This window comes from Nerophis lumbriciformis, linkage group LG28 (genome assembly GCF_033978685.3).
Source record: "Nerophis lumbriciformis linkage group LG28, RoL_Nlum_v2.1, whole genome shotgun sequence".
In the NCBI taxonomy this organism is placed as follows: Eukaryota; Metazoa; Chordata; class Actinopteri; order Syngnathiformes; family Syngnathidae; genus Nerophis; species Nerophis lumbriciformis.
The window spans coordinates 21,127,861-21,150,566 of record NC_084575.2 but is presented as its reverse complement, the minus strand read 5'-3'; the positions used below and the strand labels follow the sequence as shown (position 1 = coordinate 21,150,566).

The 22,706-nt window shown below is 42.4% G+C and overlaps 2 protein-coding genes across 4 annotated transcripts in view; one reads left to right on the top strand and one right to left on the bottom strand.

Moving 5' to 3' along the window:
• The first annotated feature begins 2,624 nt into the window (after nucleotides 1-2,624).
• On the top strand, nucleotides 2,625-3,689 carry id1 (inhibitor of DNA binding 1, HLH protein). The gene is made up of 2 exons (XM_061923452.2): nucleotides 2,625-3,108; nucleotides 3,198-3,689. Exons 1-2 carry the CDS (start codon nucleotides 2,755-2,757, stop codon nucleotides 3,231-3,233), a joined length of 390 nt encoding a protein of 129 aa, XP_061779436.1. The 5' UTR covers nucleotides 2,625-2,754; the 3' UTR covers nucleotides 3,234-3,689.
• Nucleotides 3,690-17,432: 13,743 nt separating this feature from the next.
• LOC133570965 (nuclear receptor coactivator 3-like) overlaps nucleotides 17,433-22,706 on the bottom strand; it is a 69,644-nt gene continuing 64,370 nt past the window's right edge. For all 3 annotated transcript variants that reach the window (XM_061923852.2, XM_061923849.2, XM_061923851.2), the window contains exons 22-23: nucleotides 18,937-19,159; nucleotides 17,433-18,860 (exon numbers count right to left, since the gene is read on the bottom strand). In XM_061923852.2, the coding sequence (XP_061779836.2) occupies nucleotides 18,849-18,860; nucleotides 18,937-19,159 (235 nt within the window). In that variant the 3' untranslated portion in view covers nucleotides 17,433-18,848. The remainder of the gene's footprint in view (nucleotides 18,861-18,936; nucleotides 19,160-22,706) is intronic.

Genomic DNA, 22,706 nt, shown 5'->3' with positions numbered 1-22,706 from the left:
TACAATCATTTCAGATGGTTTGATAATATCCACTTGTTTTTATTACATTGAGTTACAATAGGGCGGTATAGCTCGGTTGGTAGAGCGGCCGTGCCAGCAACTTGAGGGTTCCAGGTTCGATCCCCATCCCCATCCCAGTCACTGCTGTTGTGTCCTTGGGCAAGACACTTTACCCACCTGCTCCCAGTGCCACCCACACTGGTTTAAAAATGTAACTTAGATGGTGGTAATGGTGTGGCTATGTATGTGTGCATATGTATGTATATATCTATAATTTATGTATATACAAGTTCATTGAGTTTGTACATAGAGTGAACAGGTAATTCTAGCTCAGGGTAATTTATGATTTAAAGAAAAGGGGTGGGATTAAATAAGTGTAAACTTCTTCTCACTCCTTTTCAAATATGTAAAAAAAAAAAAAAAAAAAAAAAAAAAAAAAAAAAAAAAGTCCCATGCTCATTTGTTTTCGTTTTTTATTCTCCATTGTTTTCATTTTGTTATAATGGCTGTTAAGGCTATAGCTCTGTATTGGATCAGGCTTGCTCTTGCTTTTATGCATATTTGAAATAAAAATATATCAATCAATCAATCAAGGTATTGGGTATTTGAGTCACTAGAGAAAAGCGCTATATAAATATAATTCACTTCACTTCACATTAAGTTAGTAGTGCAAAATAGGTCAACAAATGTAAAAACTACCGGCTTTCATTCAAATCTGTTATTTCCTCAACAACATGGACAGCACATATAAAAAACATACACATAGAAGGGAACTGAAAACTAGAGATGTCCGATAATGGCTTTTTTGACGATATTCCGATATTGTCCAACTCTTAATTACCGATACCGATATCAACCAATACCAATATATACAGTCGTGGAATTGACACATTATTATGCCTAATTTGGACAACCAGGTATGGTGAAGATAAGGTCATTTTTTTAAAAAAAATTAATTAAATTAAATAAGATAAATAAATTAAAAACATTTTCTTGAATAAAAAAGAAAGTAAAACAATATAAAAACAGTTACATAGAAACTAGTAATTAATGAAAGCGAGTAAAATGAACTGTTAAAGGTTAGTACTATTAGTGGACCAGCAGCACGCACAATCATTAAGCTTACGGACTGTATCCCTTGCAGACTGTATTGATATATATTGATATATAATGTAGGAACCAGAATATTAATAACAGAAAGAAACAACCCTTTTGTGTGAATGAGTGTGAATGGGGGAGGAAGGTTTTTTGGGTTGGTGCACTAATTGTAAGTGTATCTTGTGTTTTTTATGTTGATTTAATTAAAAAAAACAAAAAAAAACGATACCTCTAATAAAAAACCGATACCGATAATTTCCGCTATTACATTTTAAAGCATTTATCGGCCGATATTATCGGCCGATAAATGCTTTAAACCCAGATTCCGATCTAACAAAGGTCTTAACTCATTCTCTTTCAATGTGGAATGCGCTCCCAACAGGTATAAAAGAAAGGGCATCTCTATCCTCCTTCAAAACCGCAATAAAAGTACACCTCCAGGCAACGTCAACCCTAAACTAACACCCTCCCCGGATTGTTGTTAATAATCAAATGTAAACAATCAAATGTAGATACTTTTCTTATGCCTTCTGATCTCTCTCTCTATGTCCACTACTTGCTGTACATATCCTACCAAGTCAGACCTACACTGTTTCAATATCCATTTCTCTGTTCTCAATTGTTGATGACTGATGATAACAACCAAACCTCCCCCCACACACCCCGAATTGTAAATAATGTAAATAATTCAATGTATACACTCTGATGATTATCTTGTGTGGTGACTGTATTATGATGATAGTATATATGATAGTATATATCTGTATCATGGACCCCGACTTAAACAAGTTGAAAATCTTATTCGGGTGTTACCATTTAGTGGTCAATTGTACGGAATATGTACTTCACTGTGCAACATACTAATAAAAGTCTCAATCAATCAATCAAAGGCCGATATTATGGGACATCTCTACTGAAAACCTCTCATCATGGTTGTATACCAATTCGATACCGACACTGCTTTGCCGGCGACATGGTCGACATTTGTATCGATCCTTTCAACCCCCGCAGCACAGCACAGGCTGCAGAAACATGTGAAGGAATGTGTAAAAGCGACTGCTAAAACCGGATCGTCTTTAGTTGTAAATAAGAGAAGAAGAAAAAAAGTGAGCATGGACTGGTTTGACTTTCGAAAAGAGTTCATGTTAGGACAAAAAGTTGTTGACTAATTGTCACACAGCAGCTGTGACAAATAGATATCAGTGCGATCCATTGTCACATCTGCAGCGCCTAATTAACATGAAGCATTCATTCCGGCACTTCTCCACAGGTTGTCTACACCTGCACGGTCTTCGAGCTTCGGGCAGCTGGATTCCCACATATTAGCCATAAAAGACACACATTTGTTTCCATTTGTAACGCCATCCCTCAAACAGATTGTAAATCCCGATAACCAGGCGAGCTCGCTCATTGGACGGATTCTTTTTTTTTTTTTGGCCCCGCCCCGCTCGCACGAGATTGGCTGACTTCCCAAACGGAGCCCCGCCCCCCCAAGCACCGCTCGGGTATATAAAGCAAGAAGCGGCTCCATGTGGACTTCGCGAACTGTCAACATTGCGTTTCTCCAGAGGAGAATCTACCGCTAGAAGCACCCTTGTTGTTGTTGTTTTTTTTTACCGGAGGGGCGTTCTGGAACATACTTTAGACGTCGTCGCCATGAAAGTTGTTGGATCTACGTGCGCGCTGAAGGGCAAAGTGGGCGGCGAGGACGTGGTGCGCTGCCTCTCCGAGCAGAGCCTCGCCATCTCCAAGTGCAAGATCCCGCTGCTGGACGAGCAGATGAGCGTCTTCCTGCAGGACATGAACAGCTGCTACAGCAAGCTGAAGGAGCTGGTGCCCACCTTGCCCACCAACAAGAAGGCCAGCAAGGTGGAGATCCTGCAGCACGTCATCGACTACATCTGGGACCTGCAGGTGGAGCTCGACGAGCCGGAGAAGAGTCGCCAGCAGGCGGCGCAGCGCACGCCGCTCACCGCCCTCAACGCGGAGCTCGCCGGCATCGCCGTGGAGGTGAATATCTCCCCACGCTTCCACGACCGGCCGAGCCTCCACGAGTGATGATGATGATGATACTAACGGAAGTGTGTCTCTCCTTTCAGAGCGGCTGCTCGGACGACAGGATCATGTGCCGCTAACCATGACGTCATGACGAAGCTCGAACTGGGGAGGGGGGGATGTTTGTCAACATTTACCCCCCAAGAGAGAGAGAAAGACTAATCCGCGAGTTGCGTGGATATTCCTCGGGTGGAGAAGATGTCAAGGATGTTTCTTCAAGGCTCCTGACAGAGGAAAGTGTCCACTCCAAGGCCGGGTTGCCCCCCCTCCCCCGAGTGTGGGGGGGATTGGTGGACCAGGGACCTGCAAGACTCTTGTTCAGTTCTTGCATCTTGTGCCCCAAAAAAAAACTTTAAAAAGGACGTCATTCCACAATTTTGTACAAAAAGAAAAGAAAAAGTGATCATTTCTCAGATTCCTGAGCGACAAACTGTATTGTATATTACAATGACACATTATGTGAACATATTGTTTTCTTACAATGTACTTTATCCAATGTTTTTTATTAAAACAAGACAATTATTTTTCAACAAGAACCAACTCTTGTCTGTGCATTTGTTTTCGCTTTAAACTAGAGATGTCCGATAAATGCTTTAAAATGTAATATCGGAAATTATCGGTATCGTTTTTTTTATTTATTTTGTATTAAATCAACATAAAAAACACAAGATACACTTTCAAATAGTGCACCAACCCAAAAAAAACCTAATTCACACAAAAGGGTTGTTTATTTCTGTTATTGATATTCTGGTTCCTACATTATATATCAATACAGTCCGTAAGCACACATGCTGGTCCACTAATAGTACTAACCTTTAACAGTTAATTTTACTCATTTTCATTAATTACTAGTTTCTATGTAACTGTTTTTATATTGTTTTACTTTCTTTTATATTCAAGACATTTTTTTTAATTTATTTATCTTATTTTATTTTGTTAATTTTTTTTTTAAAAAGGACCTTATCTTCACCATACCTGGTTGTCCAAATTAGGCATAATAATGTGTTAATTCCACGACTGTATATATCGGTATCGGTTGATATTGGTATCGGTAATTAAGAGTTGGACAATATCGGACATCCCTATTTTAAACTGTTTTCAAAGGGTTTTTTTTTTTACTTTTAAAAAGGCATCAAGAGCAATTTAATGTAGTTCATTATATGCCAAACTGTTGGACCAAACATCAACACCAAGTCCCACCGTCACGACCAACATTAAAATACAGTAGCGCAGTAGGACTAAGCATTCATTAAAAACAGGTTTTATTTGAAGTGAATCATATTTATATAGCGCTTTCTCTATTGACTCAAAGCGCTCTACATAGTGAAGCCCAATATCTAAGTCAGTGTTTTTCACTAGTGTGCCGTGAGATTATCTAATTTCACCTATTTGGGTTAAAAATATGTTTTTCAAACCAGTAATTATAGTCTGCAAATGATGTGTTGTTGTGTGTCGGTGCTGTCTAGAGCTCGGCAGAGTAACCGTGTAATACTCTTCCATATCAGTAGGTGGCAGCAGGTAGCTAATTGCTTTGTAGATGTCGGAAACAGCGAGAGGCAGTGTGCAGGTAAAAAGGTGTCTAATGCTTAAACCAAAAATAAACAAAAGGTGAGCACCCCTAAGAAAAGACATTGAAGCTTAGGGAAGGCTACGCAGAACGAAACTAAAACTGAACTGGCTGCAAAGTAAACAAAAACAATGCTGGACGACAGCAAAGACTTACTGTGGAGCAAAGACAATGTACATCCGAACATGACATGAATCAACAATGTCCCCACAAAGAAGGATAAAAACAACTGAAATATTCTTGATTGCTAAAACAAAGTAGATGCGGGGAAATATCGCTTTAAGGAAGACATGAAACTGCTACAGGAAAATACCAAAAAAAAAAAGAGAAAAAGTCACCAAAATAGAAGTGCAAGACAAGAACTAAAACACTACACACGGGAAAACAGCAAAAAACTCCAAATAAGTCAGGGTGTGATGTGACAGGTGGTGACAGTACACCTACTTTGAGACAAGAGCTATAGTGATGCATGGTTGGTTATGGTTTAAAGCAGTGGTCCCCAACCACCGGGCCGCGGCCTGGTACCGGTCCGTGGATCGATTGGTAACGGGCAGCACAAGAATTAAAAATAATTAAAATAAATTAAATCAACATAAAAAACACAAGATACACTTACAATTAGTGCACCAACTCAAAAAACCTCCCTCCCCCATTCACACTCATTCACACAAAAGGGTTGTTTCTTTCTGTTATTAATATTTCTGGTTCCTACATTATATATTAATATAGATCATGGGTGTCAAACTATGGCCCACGGGCCAAATTTGGCCCGCCGTGTAATTTCACTTGGCCCTTGAGGCGATATCAAATTAACACTAGAGCTGGTCCGCCGCAGTAATCGGTGGTGCCGCGGTAACACCGCATTCACCGCTAATTCTCATAATTGACAACTCTCATACTTGACAACCCTTCCGGGAGACTCAAAATTTTCAGTGTTCCTCCCGAAAATCTTCAACCAGTCCAACGAGTGCTGGCCCAGTCACATGATATGTGCGGCTACTGCACGCACACACAAGTGAATGCAACGCATACTTGATCAACAGCATACAGGTTTCACTGAGGGTGGCGATATAAACAACTTTAATATTGTTAGTAATATACGCCACACTGTGAATCCACACCAAACAAGAATGACAAACACATTTCGGGAGAACATCCGCACCGTAACACAACATAAACACAACACAACAAATACCCAGAACCCTTTGCAGCACTAACTCTTCCGGGACGCTACAAGGAACGTGTGTGTATTTTGTAGCGTCCCAGAAGAGTTAGTGCTGCAAGGGGTTCTGGCTATTTGTTCTGTTGTGTTTATGCTGTGTTTATGTTGTGTTACGGTGCGGATATTCTCCCGAAATGTGTTTGTCATTCTTGTTTGGTGTGGATTCACAGTGTGGCGTATATTTCTAACAATATTAAAGTTGTTTATTCAGGCACCCTCAGTGTAATCTGTATCGCCGTTGATCAAGTATGCATTGCATTCACTTCTGTGTGCGGTCAGAAGCCGCACATATCCCTGTGACTGGGCCGGCACGTAATTAGAATGGATGAAAAGCGGACGTTAATAGCAGTGCCTTTAAGGCACGCCCCCAAGACTGTGGTCCGGGTGGACTACGGGATATTATAACTGATGAACACCTTTGTTCGATAATGAAGGTTGCCTCAGCTCAAAGCCTGAGCCCCGACATTAATGAACTAGCATCCAAGAAAAGATGGCAGGTATCTGGCTTGGGCACATCAGATGAGATCAGTGTGTTGCAAACTGAGCAGTTTGAAGTCCTGAATGGTTGGTTTATTCATTGTTATTTTACTTTCAAATTTATTAGCCTGTGGAAAAAGTTAATGTTGATATTTACCTCAGAAGGCTGCAAATAGAAAAGAGGCATTCAATTTTTATTTAAATTGTATTTGATATGCCATTGATATTTTTTTATTACTATTATTATTATTTGAAACTCGATTTTGTATGTCACTATAAAGTTATATAAGTCTTGCTTGTTCAATATTCAATGCAAAACTTGTTTGGTTCCCTATTAAAAGGTTAATTTGTTCAACCTTGGCCCGCGGCTTTGTTCAGTTTTAAATTTTGGCCCACTCTGTATTTGAGTTTGACACCCCTGATATAGATCAATACAGTCTGCAGGGATACAGTCCCCCCCCAAGACTTGAGTTTCAATGATTCACAGGTATTTGACGAAGACACAGGTTCCTTTGACTTACAGGTACTCAGGAAAACTCGAGTTTCACTGAGTCACAGGTACTCAACAAAGACTCGAGTTTCACTGACTCACGGGTACTCGACAAAGACTCGGGTTCCATTGACTTACAGGTACTCGTAAAGACTCGAGTTTCACTGAGTCACAGGTACTCGATGTAGACTTGAGTTTTATTAACTCACAAGTACTCAACAAAGACTCGAGTTCCACTGACTCACGGGTTCTCGAGGAAGACTTGAGTTTCACTGACTAAAGTGGGCTTGACACGACTCGACTCAAGTTTCACCGACTTGTGGGTTGACAAAGACTTGAGTTTCACTGATTCACAGGTACTCGGGTTCCATCAACTCATGGGAACTCAAGCAAGGCTTGAGTTTCACTGACTCACGGATGCTCGGCAAAGACTCAAATGCAACTGGAGTTGGTACTTCGTAACGATATTACACTCATTTGGTCCGTCAAATATTTAACAATCCTGAACTAGTTAGCATGTATTAGCATATATTGACCTATATGGGCAAATGTTTGGCTCAGGGGCCACATCGGTTTTTGAAATTTACCAGCCAGGCCGGGCGAGCGCATGATGCATTTCAAAGCATATCAAATCTGTTGGAAGTAGGAGTAGGCTTCTCAAACGTGGGCTACTTGAATCATAATACACCTATTTTCAACAATATTATATCAAGGATACATATAAATGGTATTAAAGTGTCAACGCTTACATTCTCTTTTGGCGGGAGCAGTCTTAGACATTAGACTTAGACAAACTTGAATGATCCACAAGGGAAATTGTTCTACACAGTAGCTCAGTTACAAAGGATAGGAAAGTGTAAGGATGGAAAGGACAATGCAGGTTTAAAATACACTAAAAATGTACCGTAGTAGCAATATAAAATATAACATATCTAATATTTACAAAATATATGTACAGTATATGATATATACTGATGTATTATATGTTTATATCATATATACAATATATAACAATGACCATGTACAATATTACAGTATATGGAACAGCTGCAGCGTAAAATAGAGAGTAGATCCAGCAGAAAATAGACATTATAAACAAAGAGAAGTAGCTAACATAGAATGTGTCAGGTAATAGAAACAGTCTTGTTAATCACCCGTTTTTTTTGCCAGTGCCTCCAAGTCTAGTAGCAGTTTTCTTGTGGCAATTCTCCAAACAAATCGACAATTCTGTTCTAATATTTGGCGGGCTGAATTAAAAGGGACCATCGGGCCGGATGTGGCCGGCCGGCCGTAGTTTTCCCACCCCTGACCTATATCATGGCTGGCTCCTGTCTGTGTTTACTAACAAAACATCATGGCGGAGCTGAAGTCGAGTTTCTTAACATGGAGATATTCTCACAACTTTTCTTTTGTTGAGCACAAACAAAAGAACATTTTAGTTAAATGTAATGTAATCAAAGATCCTATCTACTGCCCAAAACAGCAATTCAAATCTGCTGAAACAGCTACAAAAGCAACATGCTTCGACGAAGCTAGTAAAGAGAGACACAGACTCCGAAGCCACTTCCCCTCCACTTAAGGATTTTAACAAAGGGACTGCTAGCCAGGACAACATTGATAGAGCCATTGCAGCGTATGTACGAGAAGACATGCAGACTATTTCTACAGTAGAGTCACCCGCTTTCAGGCATCTAATTAGCATGATACCGGCGTCAAACAGCAAATGGCACGGAAAACCTTTTCACGTACCTGGGCACAGTGGACAGTGAGGACACAAACATGGAAAGCGAGCTAAAGAAAACACTCCAAACTCTGCCTCTGCTCATCATTCAGCACTGAAGGTACACACACTCTGTCAATTCTCTTATATACTCTTTCATTCTAGACTTCGAGAGTGTTTGATTATTACATCACTCTAAATGTACAGACTATAAAGTTCACAAACATAAAGAGGGATCCTAGTGGGCCAGGCCAATCTTTCCTTTTCTCTAAACTAAAACTGGGGAAATGCGTAGAGTGTTCTGGGCTTCAGTACAGTGTTGATCTCCTGAAGACATGATTTTATTTCACAATTCCTTGAGAGAAAAAAACGCCTGGTTAGGCGTGTGTATAGCAGTATGTGTGCGGTATATAGTGACATGACATATAATCAGGTCATGTGTGCCTTCCTTGGGTGAAGCCAGGTTTACAGCTATGTTGTTATTATGCTGTTTGTTACTTATGTATGTTATGTTGACGCTATTTAAAATAGTTTTGTCAATTTGTGCTGGCCTGAAACAAATTGGCCCTTTGAAACATATCTTTGTATTTGTGTGTTGTATGTAGACCACATTGTTTCAGTGATGCAAATGCATGTCAAGTTGATCAACAGATTGTATTATTCTCCAGTGCAATAACAGTACTGAAATGAAGGCTAAAAGGGCATTAATGGGAGCTTTAAAAAAAAAAAAAGGAAAAAAAGAAGTAACTAAATAGTCACTTTTCACAGTACCGCATTACTTTTTGGTGTAAGTAACTGAGTTAGTAACTGAGTTACTTTTGAAATAAAGTAACTAGTTACTGGTTTTCAGTAACTAACCCAACACTGCAGGTAATAGACACAGTCTTGTTAATCACCCGTTTTTTTGCCAGTGCCTCCAAGTCTAGTATCAGTTTTCTTGTGGCAATTCTCCAAACAAATCATCAATTCTGTTCTAATATTTGGCGGGCCGAATTAAAAAGGGACTATCGGGCCGGATGTGGCCCGCGGGCCGTAGTTTGCCCACCCCTGACCTACATCATGGCTGGCTCCTGGAAAAATGTAAAGTGCTGGTTAAGTCAGTCGGTGTTACATTTGGCAGCATAAAAGTGCAAAGTTGGTGGTCACAGGCAGTTAAATCACTCATTTGGCTCATTAAGGGATCATGTTCACTTCTAATGTCCAAAATAGAAGCAAAGTTTCACCTCGGCAGTAAACAACATAGCAGAAGTCTGTTTAAAAAAAAAACTATTGGAGTAGCAAAGAGTCATGGGTGACATGATTTAAAGAAAAGACTTTCCCTTCGACAGTTGTCAGTTAAACGCGTGTTTGTGGTGTCAATCAGGGGTTAAAACGGGGCTTTGGCGAGGGAGGCGATTCATTGGAAGATTTATTCCGTCTCCCTGGTGCAATGTTTTTCCCATTTCCCTGCGGTGCGATGCGCACAGCTGCAGGCCGGCGTGGCCAGCGTGTGATTGTGTTTGTGTGATAGCTTTGTGCCAAGGGCAGGGGAGGGCGGCGGGGCCCAGACTGAGCGGCGCCTCCGCACACCTGGGGAAGTTCAGGTTAAATAGCTCCACATTCCTCGGCACACAGCTGATTGAAACATTAACAAACTCTAATCCACGGGCCAGGCCGCAGATGGGCCGGGAAGCGCGCCAACACGCAGGGAGAGGGAGAGAGAGAGAGAGAGAGAAAGAGAAAGAGAGAGAGACTCACGCTCGTGATAGAGATCTGCTACCCACGTCACAGCAAATACATACAACGTAATCGTTCCATTGCACAATTACACAATTTAGATTTAACTTTGATATGTATCCTCATAAGCAGAAAAAAAATTCATTATTTAATACTATTTTTTTATTTATTTTTTTAAATGTGGTCAACACAATTATGTCATTAAATTGCATGAGGATAAAAGGCTCGTTTTTTTTTTTTTGCTAGCTAGTGCTGCCCTCTAGTGACAATTTGAAGCTATTGCATGTGTAGGTTGCAGATGAGGCGGCGTTCAAGGGCAATCTCGCCCCCTGCTGGCCAAAGCGTAACATGACAAATCCCGCTGATATATTACATTGGCGCCGAGAATAAAAAGGTTCATAATCGAAGTGCTCAATTTGTTGCTAGGGATGTCCGTTAATGGCTTTTTTTGCCGATATCCAATATTGTCCAACTCTGAATTACCGATACGGATATCAACCGAAACCGATATATACAGTCGTGGAATTAACACATTAATATGCCTAATTTGGACAACCAGGTATGGTGAAGATAAGGTCCTTTAAAAAAAATTAATTAATTAAATAAAATAAGATAAATAAATTAAAACATTTTCTTGAATAAAAAAGAAAGTAAAACAATATAAAAACAGTTACATAGAAACTAGTAATTAATGAAAAGGAGTAAAATTAATTGTTAAAGGTTAGTACTATTAGTGGACCAATCATGTGTGCTTACGGACTGTATCCCTTGCAGACTGTATTGATATATATTGATATATAATGTAGGAACCAGAATATTAATAACAAAGAAACAACCCTTTTGTGTGAATGAGTGTAAATGGGGGAGGGAGGTTTTTTGGGGTTGGTGCACTAATTGTAAGTGTATCTTGTGTTTTTTATGTTGATTTAATAAATAAATTATAAAAAAAAAATTAAAAAAAAGCCGATACAGATAATAAAAAAAACGATACCAATAGTTTCCGATATTACATTTTAAAACATTCTATATTATCGGACATCCCTATTTGTTGCTATCCAAATATTTTGAATGTACATACAGAACGAGTCTATCTGTGTTGGCCCTGCGATGAGGTGGCGACTTGTCCAGGGTGTCCCCTGCCTTCCGCCCAAATGCAGCTGAGATAGGCTCCAGCACCCCCCGCGACCCCAAAAGGGACAAGCGGTAGAAAATGGATGAATGGATGGATGAGACTCATGGGTACTTATCTCCAGTAACTCACCCTGCTACTATTTGCTAAATCAAAACAAGAATCCAGGTAACATGTCAATGAATATATATTTTTTTACAAATATTATTCGCCCATATTTCATGTAAACTCGAGTTTCACTAGCTCCCAGGTGCGTGACAAAGACTCGGTGTCACGTGACGAAGACTCAAGTTTCAATGACAAACGGGTACTCGACGAAGAATCGAATTTCATTGACTTACAGGTACTCAAGAAGACTCGAGTTTCACTGAGTCACAGGTACTCGATGTCGACTTGAGATTTATTAACTCACGAGGACTCGACAAAGACTCAAATTTCATTGACTCACAGGAACTCAAAGACTCGAGTTTCACTGACTCACTGGTACTCAAGGAAGACTCAAGTTTCACTGACTAAATTGTGCTTGACATGACTCGACTCGAGTTTCGCAGACTTGTGGGCTGACAAAGACTTGCGTTTCATTGAATCACAGGTACTCGACGAAGACTCGGGTTCCATTGACTTACAGGCACTCAAGAAGACTCAAGTTTCACTGAGTCACAGGTACTCGATGTCGTCTTGAGATTTATTAACTCACGAGTACTCGACAAAGACTCAAAGGTACTCAACAAAGACTCGAGTTTCACTGACTCAGGGGTACTCGAGGAAGACTCGACTTTCACTGACTAAAGTGTGCTTGACACGACTCGACCCGAGTTTCACCGACTTGTGGGCTGACAAAGACTTGAGTTTCACTGAATCACAGGTATTCGACGAAGACTCGGGTTCCATTGACTTACAGGCACTCAAGAAGACTCAAGTTTCACTGAGTCACAGGTACTCGATGTCGACTTGAGATTTATTAACTCACGAGTACTCGACAAAGAGTCAAAGGTACTCAACAAAGACTCGAGTTTCACTGACTCACGGGTACTGGAGGAAGACTCGACTTTCACTGACTAAAGTGTGCTTGACACGACTCGACTCGAGTTTCGCCGACTTGTGGGCTGACAAAGACTTGAGTTTCACTGAATCACAGGTACTCGACAAAAACTTGGGTTCCATTGACTTGCAGGTACTCAAGAAGACTCAAGTTTAACTGAGTCACAGGTACTCGATGTAGACTTGAGTTTTATTAACTCACGTGTACTCGACAAAGACTCAAATATAATTGACTCACAGGTACTCAACAAAGACTCGAGTTTCACTGACTCACGGGTACTCTTGGAAGACTCGACTTTCACTGACTAAAGTGTGCTTGACAGACTCGACTCGAGTTTCGCCAACTTGTGGGCTGACAAAGACTTGAGTTTCACTGAATCACAGGTACTCGACGAAGACTCGGGTTTCACTGACTCATGGGTACTCGAAGAAGACTCAAGTTTCACTAGCTAAAGTGTGCTTGACCCGACTCGACTCGAGTTTCACCGACTTGTGGGCTAACAAAGACTCAAGTTTCACTGAATCACAGGTAGACGACAAAGACTCAGGTTCCAATGACTTACAGGTACTCAAGAAAACTCGAGTTTCACTGAGTCACAGGTACTCGATGTAGACTTGAGATTTATTAACTCACGAGTACTCGACAAAGACTCAAATTTCATTGACTCACAGGCACTCAAAAGAGTAAGATGACAATCCCGCTGATATATTACATTGGCGACGTGAATAAAAAGGCTCATAATTGAAGTACTCAATTTGTTGCTATCCAAATATTTTGAATGTACATATGTTTTTTTTTTATGAAGTCTTTAACTGTAGTAGAACAGCAGGAAGTTATGTTTACGCATGCGTACTTTAAATGAAACGCATGCGCAGACAAGTCGGAAAGATGCTTAGGTTTCAATGGTGCGTTCAATTTGTACTGGGATGTCGGAATTTTTGACTCCATAGTTGGAATTTCGACTCGGGCGCCCGTCGAGTTTTGATTTCCAAGGTAAATGGAACACACCATTAGCATACGCAAATGAAGTGAGCCGCAAGTTCCCTTATGTTTCATTCAACACACAGGCCAAGTGAAGTGTGGAGCCGGAAGAGGAGGGACTATCTCCTATCTTTCAAAGTCATTCAACACCAAACAGTGGCGGGCCGTGCGTTTCCCACCTAGGCTTTCAGTGGTGTCCGACTTCAAAGATTACCTCTCAAAATACCATAATTGATGGCACCACATGACCATTGCTGGAGAAACACTATACAGGAACACATTTACGCCCTTACTGGGCATTGAATCACATCAACAGAGTACAAAACTGGCGCACCAGCAATTAAAACATATCTTATGTGGTACTGCCAAAATTAAAATGGCAAAAAACATTAAAAGTGAAAAAATAAAATTTGAACTCACAGTTAGTAGGACTCATTCGACGCCGTATAAGCCAGTGGTGCCCCTCGTCGTCGGCTTATTCGAGTGGAAATGGCGAGCATTTCCCCATTTCATCGCCAGGACAGCTGAGCTAGCTTCACAAGATGTAGTTTCTCTTTAAATATCCTTCTTGAAAATGGCCTTGCAAATATATATCTGCCACCTAATCAACGTTTTGTTCTCCTTCTCTGCTATCCCGGTCTGACCACGGCAAAACACTTCCTGCTAAATTGAAACGTGTGAATGGATACTCACTTGGGAGTGACAAGTGTGTATCCAATCACAGTCTCGTTAACATCAGGCTACTTGGATAGGCTACTGTCAACAACTTGTGATCTGATTGGCCATCGCAACTGTCTATCAACTCTGTGTTTTCATATTCATCCGCTAACGGTCCCGGTGAGTATCCAATCACAGGACGCGTAAATGTCACGTTCAACGTGAGGCCATCGAGAAGGCCTTACTGACAACAACTCGTGATCTGATTGGCTATTGCAACTGTCTATCAACTGTATGTCCCCGATCACTTACAGTACACAGAAGCCTGCATTGTTGATTCTGAATGCCCCGGGCAGATTTCGTACAGCATGGCAACATAAGCAAGCTGAATTCTGATTGGCTACTGTAGAAGTTGCTTCCTAGCAGTTCCACAGTAGACGCTCTGCACAGGAGCCAAGCGTGCAGTTTTAACAAAGTTTTATTGTGCATAGATTGTTTGTCAGTCACGTCCGTATCCTCTCTCCTCCCCTGCTCTCGGCCGCTTACTGTTAAAGACAACACATGATTAGATTAACACGCACCACCTGTGAAATCTAATCACCTGTCAGCTGCATCTTGCCGTCAGCACATGCCCCGCCCCCCATCCGATGGTGCTCGTCCTCAGCACCATAGACAGAGGCGGTGACCTTTGCTCCTGCAGGCGCGCTGGCCACACCTCCCCCCACAGATACAAACTAAAACTAAAAACAACAGCACTGGAAGGAGCACAATATGACATGAAGAGAATATGAATACTTTTAGATATTTAGGGAAAGGAAGTTAAAAACATTATTGTATCTTTAATTATGATCATACATCGGCGGTGAGGGATGCCGTCAAGCTGAAGAAGGAGTCCTATCGGGTTCTTTTGGCTCATAGGACTCCTGAGGCAGCGGACAAGTACCGACAGGCCAAGCGGTGTGCGGCTTCAGCGGTCGCAGAGGCAAAAACTCGGACATGGGAGGAGTTCGGTGAGGCCATGGAAAACGACTTCCGGACGGCTTCGAAGCAATTCTGGACCACCATCCGCCGCCTCAGGAAGGGAAAGCAGTGCACTATCAACACCGTGTATGGCGAGGATGGTGTTCTGCTGACCTCGACTGCGGATGTTGTGGATCGGTGGAGGGAATACTTCGAAGACCTCCTCAATCCCACCAACACGTCTTCCTATGAGGAAGCAGTGCCTGGGGAGTCTGTGGTGGGCTCTCCTATTTCTGGGGCTGAGGTTGCTGAGGTAGTTAAAAAGCTCCTCGGTGGCAAGGCCCCGGGGGTAGATGAGATCCGCCCGGAGTTCCTTAAGGCTCTAGATGCTGTGGGGCTGTCTTGGTTGACAAGACTCTGCAGCATCGCGTGGACATCGGGGGCGGTACCACTGGATTGGCAGACCGGGGTGGTGGTTCCTCTCTTTAAGAAGGGGAACCGGAGGGTGTGTTCTAACTATCGTGGGATCACACTCCTCAGCCTTCCCGGTAAGGTCTATTCAGGTGTACTGGAGAGGAGGCTACGCCGGATAGTCGAACCTCGGATTCAGGAGGAACAGTGTGGTTTTCGTCCTGGTCGTGGAACTGTGGACCAGCTCTATACTCTCGGCAGGGTCCTTGAGGGTGCATGGGAGTTTGCCCAACCAGTCTACATGTGTTTTGTGGACTTGGAGAAGGCATTCGACCGTGTCCCTCGGGAAGTCCTGTGGGGAGTGCTCAGAGAGTACGGGGTATCAGACTGTCTGATTGTGGCAGTCCGCTCCCTGTATGATCAGTGCCAGAGCTTGGTCCGCATTGCCGGTAGTAAGTCGGACACGTTTCCAGTGAGGGTTGGACTCCGCCAAGGCTGCCCTTTGTCACCGATTCTGTTCATAACTTTTATGGACAGAATTTCTAGGCGCAGTCAAGGCGTTGAGGGGATCTTGTTTGGTGGCTGCAGGATTAGGTCTCTGCTTTTTGCAGATGATGTGGTCCTGATGGCTTCATCTGTCCAGGATCTTCAGCTCTCACTGGATCGGTTCGCAGCTGAGTGTGAAGCGACTGGGATGAGAATCAGCACCTCCAAGTCCGAGTCCATGGTTCTCGCCCGGAAAAGAGTGGAGTGCCATCTCCGGGTTGGGGAGGAGATCTTTCCCCAAGTGGAGGAGTTCAAGTACCTCGGAGTCTTGTTCACGAGTGAGGGAAGAGTGGATCGTGAGATCGACAGGCGGATCGGTGCGGCGTCTTCAGTAATGCGGACGCTGTACCGATCCGTTGTGGTGAAGAAGGAGCTGAGCCGGAAGGCAAAGCTCTCAATTTACCGGTCGATCTACGTTCCCATCCTCACCTATGGTCATGAGCTTTGGGTTATGACCGAAAGGACAAGATCACAGGTACAAGCGGCCGAAATGAGTTTCCTCCGCCGGGTGGCGGGGCTCTCCCTTAGAGATAGGGTGAGAAGCTCTGCCATCCGGGAGGAGCTCAAAGTAAAGCCGCTGCTCCTCCACATCGAGAGGAGCCAGATGAGGTGGTTCGGGCATCTGGTCAGGATGCCACCCGAACGCCTCCCTAGGGAGGTGTTTAGGGCACGTCCGACCGGTAGGAGGCCGCGGGGAAGACCCAGGACACGTTGGGAAGACTATGTCTCCCGGCTGGCCTGGGAACGCCTCGGGGTCCCACAGGAAGAGCTGGACGAAGTGGCTGGGGAGAGGGAAGTCTGGGCTTCCCTGCTTAGGGTGCTGCCCCCGCGACCCGACCTCGGATAAGCGGAAGAAGATGGATGGATGGATGGATTATGATCATGATTTCTGGTTATGTTAGGCCAGCAGAGAAGGCCTTGCTGGCCCTGGCGGTATACCACTGAAACCAAATATACACTATGATATAAAATCAAAATAGAAATTGCATTCATTTTAAGGATAAGATTACCGGTAATAGGGGACTACAAATTGCGATCGTCATTTCCGGTAAGCACGTAATTGATTTGGGACACAATCGGTCTCTCTCTCTAGCTGACATGTATCCCTGCACACATGCGTGTGTAGTGCAAGTGCAACAATATACACACCGTCGAGGGTAAATTTACTTTATATTGAAATTAAAATATTTAGTCATATTTTCAAAGGAACACTCGTCTCAAGGATAATTATTTTAGCTGGAAATGTGACAAATAAATTAGTCAATATTCAAATAAAGGGCTAAATGAATAATGTTGGTATGGTATTGTGAGATACATGGGCACATATTTTCCCTTCAATAACTTGACACATTTTGGTTTTGTTTCTTTATTTTGTAAACATAATATACCAGGTGATGTGCCCGCTGAAAATCAGAGGTCCACAATCAAAAGTGTTTAAATAGAAATTTGTATTTACATCAATATCAACATCAACTGAAAAAAACAAATCTGTAATATACATCTTGTAAAATGACAGCTTTTCATACCTCGAGACAGCTAAAAGATCTCACATTACAAAGTTCTTTTTTTTCCCACCGCCCACAAAGTAACAAAATCTGGCCATAAAATGAAGTTGTTTCTTAAAAAAATACATGAACTATTGATATGTCTTGAAGTGGACTTTTCTGTTTACACAGCAGAGAATTTCCAGTCATTTCTGCACTTCACAGAAAGCCCACGTGCTGCAGAACAATTTTAGATTTAACGACATAACCATCAGATGTATTTGCGGAGCTATATGTACCTATTTACCATCTGAATAAAATAATGTATATCATTAAATGTACACCAGGAACCTTTAAAAACTATACAAAGATGTGGGAAAATATCTTTGGATTGCGCATGTTGAAAAGGTAGAGTCAAGAGTCCAAAAGAAAATGGCTAAAAAAATACACTGCACGGAAACTGAACAGGAAGGAGAACTGCAAGGACCAGAAGTGTTGTTGAAGTTTGTGTCCTTTTTTCGTTGTACTCGCACGCCACCCAATAAAATAGTTCCACGTGACTGACGGTTCAAAAAGTTCCATTACTTTCCAATAAAACTTCTGTGTGAAAGCTCAAAACCTTCAGTTTGTCAGATCCATGTCACATTTAAAAGTGCCTCGCTAAGACATGACATACACACATTGTCAGAGAATACAAAAATAAAACATAAAAAAAAAAAAGACAAGTAAAAGGAAACGAAAATCCCATCAGACCTGTAATATTTGGAAAGATTTCAGAAAAATAAAAATCAGCTTTGACCTACTGGAAACAAAATACAAGCAAGTCTCATCCTTTGTGCAATTATAGGCTTTTAAAAATCATGTTTGATATATTTTGCAGAATATTTACAAATCCTATTTACAGACGATGTTTGAGACATCTAATACTGCAGTACCTTTTGTTTGCCAAAAACAGAGGTTGAGATGCTCAGTGGGTGGAAAAGAACAGACGTTATTGCTCCAACTGTGTGCTTATAGCTTCCAATGACTTCAAGGTGAGGCGAATACAGAGGATTGGAAGAAAAGGGGAACAAAAACATAACAAAAAACATTGTTGAGAAGGCATCATTCTTTTTAAAGAAAGGCTATAAAGATGAAAAATATTGCAGCAATCCTTCCCCCCCGCCGTACAGAAACCTGCAGGTTAAAGTGCAGCCAGAGACAATTGTACCGTCGTCCCGTTCTGCTCAACAGTCGCCCCACAAGGCGTCCTCTTGGATGAGCAGTGTGTTGTGGTGGAATTGAGGCGTGTTCTCAGCAATACTTCTGCAAAGAGAAAAGCGGTGAGGAGATGCAACAAAGTTTTCAAAAACATCGAGACAAGGACACACTCAAACTTTACCTGATCAGGCCCCATTGGCATGCGACCCATTCCCATTGGGTTCATGCCCATCTGGCCCTGCATCTGACCTGGCATCTGGCCCTGCATCTGTGCCGGCATTTGGCCCATTTGTGCCGAGCCGCCCCCGCCGACCACGCCGGGCCTGCCCATGGAGTTGCTCATCATCATGTTTGCAAACTGGCCTTGGTTGGCCTGCTGGGCAAACTGTTGCTGGGGATATGAGCTGCAAGACAACAAGAACCACTGAGTCCTACACACGGGGTCTCTGCAGGTTTTAACAAGACAGATTTAAGACTTTAAGACCATATTGAAAATAATTTAAGACCATTTCCCATCCATATGGACGAAGACAAAGGAAAATCAGGGGGCCAGAATGAATTGTATGTGTATGAATTGATTCACTGCTTTTTCACAACGGAAAACAAAATGGTTGAACTAACTAAATACACCAGAAGCCTCTCTATGGTAAATTAATTGAAAAAAATATCAGCAAACATCCATCCATTTTCTTCCGTTTTACCGAGGTCGGGATGCGAAGGCAGCAGCCTAAGCAGGTAAGACCAGACTTCCCTCTCTCCAGCCACTTTGTCCAGCTCCTCCCGGGGGATCCCGAGGCGTTCCCAGGCCAGCCGGTAGACAGTCTTCCCAACGTGTCCTGGGTCTTCCCCGTGGCCTCCTACCAGTCAGACGTGCCCTAATGCGTCTGGGTGGCATCCTGACCAGATGCCCGAACCATCTCATATGGCTCCTCTCGATGTGGAGGAGCAGCGGCTTTACTTTGAGCTCCTCCAGGATGACAGAGCTTCTCACCCTATCTCTAAGGGAGAGCCCCACCACCCGGCAGAGGAAACTCATTTCAGCCGCTTGTACCCGTGATCTTGTCCTTTCGGTCACAACCCAAAGCTCATGACCATAGGTGAGGATGGGTACGTAGATCAACCGGTAAATTGAGAGCTTTGCCTTCCGGCTCAGCTCCTTCTTTACCACAACGGATCGATACAGCGTCTGCATCACTGAAGACGCCGCACCAATCCGCCTGTCGATCTCACGATCCACTCTTCCCTCACTCGTGAACAAGACTCCAAGGTACTTGAACTCCTCCACTTGGGGCAAGATCTCTTCCCCTAACTGGAGATGGCATTCCCCTATTTCCGGGCGAGAACCATGGACTCAGACTGAATCTCAATCTAGTCGCTTCACACTCAACTGCGAACCGATCCAGTGAGAGCTGAAGATCCTGGCCAGATGAAGCCATCAGGACCACATCATCTGCAAAAAGTAGAGACCTAATCCTGCAGCCACCAACGCCTAGAAATTCTGTCCATGAAAGTTATGAACAGAATCGGTGACAAAGGGCAGCCCTGACGGAGTCCAACCCTCACTGGAAACGGGTCTGACTTACTACTGCAAAACATAACAGCTATTTTTCTGATTTGCCATAGAAGAGTGTGCTTCATATCAAGTGTTTCCATGTAACAACACCAACCAGAAGGTCAGCAATGTAGAGGAAAGGACAACAATATATTGTCTGTGAAAGGGACTGTTAGCATCTCTGCAAAAGCTAAATGGTTAACTTTTGCAGTACTTTTACAGATGTCAGAATCATTAAGCAAACATATAAAAACCTCTACAGTACCGTATTTTCCGCACTATAAGGCGCACCTAAAAACCACAAACTTTCTCAAAAGCTGACAGTGCGCCTTATAACCCGGTGCGCTTTATATATGGATAAATATTAAGATTCATTTTCATAAAGTTTAGGTCTCGCAACTACGGTAAACAGCCGCCATCTTTTTTCCCCGTAGAAGAAGCGCGCGGTGCATGCTGGGATATGTGACGTTTCATTTCCATTTGTGTGTTTATGTAAAGACCCCAAAATGGCTCCTATTAAGTGTGTTGTCTGTCTAATTATAAATAATGCAGACGAGGCGTGTTAACTGAGTTCTCAACGTTTTCTCACAGCGTGCTCATAACCACATTCGAACTCCCAGCATACAACAACGCTTCTCAGGGCTACCGCGCATGCTCGTAACTATCGTTGCATGCTGGGTAGTGTAGTTGTTATATTTGCTAGCTCATAACAGCACATTGAGAGACACGCTTACGCGCTTAATTCAATACTCGCCGTCATTCCGGGTGGATTGACAAAAGACCTCCAGCCGCTAGATATTGGTGTCAACAGGGCATTCGAAGCTAGACTGCTAACTGCGTGGGAACTTCTCAGGGCTACCGCGCATGCTCGTAACTATCGTTACATGCTGGGTAGTGTAGTTGTTATATTTGCTAGCTCATAACAGCACATTGAGAGACACGCTTACGCGCTTAATTCAATACTCGCCGTCATTCCGGGTGGATTGACAAAAGACCTCCAGCCGCTAGATATTGGTGTCAACAGGGCATTCGAAGCTAGACTGCTAACTGCGTGGGAACAATGGAAGACAGAAGGCGAACACACCTTCACTAAGACGAGGAGGCAGCGCCAGACGACGCCAACATCTGCCAGTGGATCGTAAATTTGCCCAACTTTTCACTTCGGACACCGAAGACGAAGGATTTACGAATGAAGAATAACTTCAGAAAGTGAGCGCTATGTTTATTTTGTGTGTTGTGACATTAACGTTCGAGCAACATTATGTTGCTATTGCTCTGCACTATTTTGAATTTTACTATGTTTGTGATTGCACATTTGCGTACATTTTGGGAGTGAACAGAGTTGTTAGAACGCTGGTTTTTAATATATTATTAAAGTTTGACTGACCTATCTGACTGTTTTTTTGACATTCCCTTTAGCGCAGCGTAGGCGCGGCTTATAGTCCGGGGCGGCTTATTGGTGGACAAAGTTATGAAATATGTAATTCATTGAAGGTGCGGCTAATAATCCGGTGCGCCTTATAGTGCGGAAAATACGGTACTACTGTATTTGCACAAAGTTGTAAAAAACAGAGTGCAGACAGAGTGATTGTCTAAAAAGAAAGAAGGCGATTATGGTTTGCAAGCCTCAAACAGAATTTGGATGTGAATAATGTAGATAACATTCAAATTTACTAAGATCAATTTGTATCCAGTGTGAATGAATACATTTTTACCCGGTTTTGTGCCTTTTTTGAAAGCATATTGCTAGAAAACAAGGACAACATTTTTATTTAAGCATGACAAGATAACATTCTCATATCTTCTTGCTTTCCTCACCCAACCAGACCACTAAACAGACAACCTTTATAGCTTTCAATGTCAGCTGCTGTATAAACTTAGAGAAAATATTAGGCATAAGAAGCTGACCTGAAATTATTGGAATGTAATAATGTTTCTTTCATAATTTTTACTGCTGTGAGTATAATACTACCACAGAGAAATTAGTGCACTGTATGTTTTAGTACGATTTCACTAGAAAATATCTCATATTGATCTCCTTCGTCAATTGGCGGCACTTTACCCACAAAACACTTCTTAGGATTCTTGTATAGTTGTGCAAGTGTTTTTGACACAGACTTATTCCGGATTTTTGACTTTTACATCATCCTTCCATTTACTTTCCCCGCAATGTTTACGAACGCTTCCCTCTTCAATGGCTCCACATCCGGGTCCTAAATACTTCATATTAGCGATGTCCGATAATGGATTTTTTGCCAATATCCGATATTCCGATATTGTCCAACTCTTAATTACCTATTCCGATATCAACCGATACCGATATATACAGTCGTGGAATTAACACATTATTATGCCTAATATTGTTGTGATGCCCCGCTGGATGCATTAAACAATGTAAC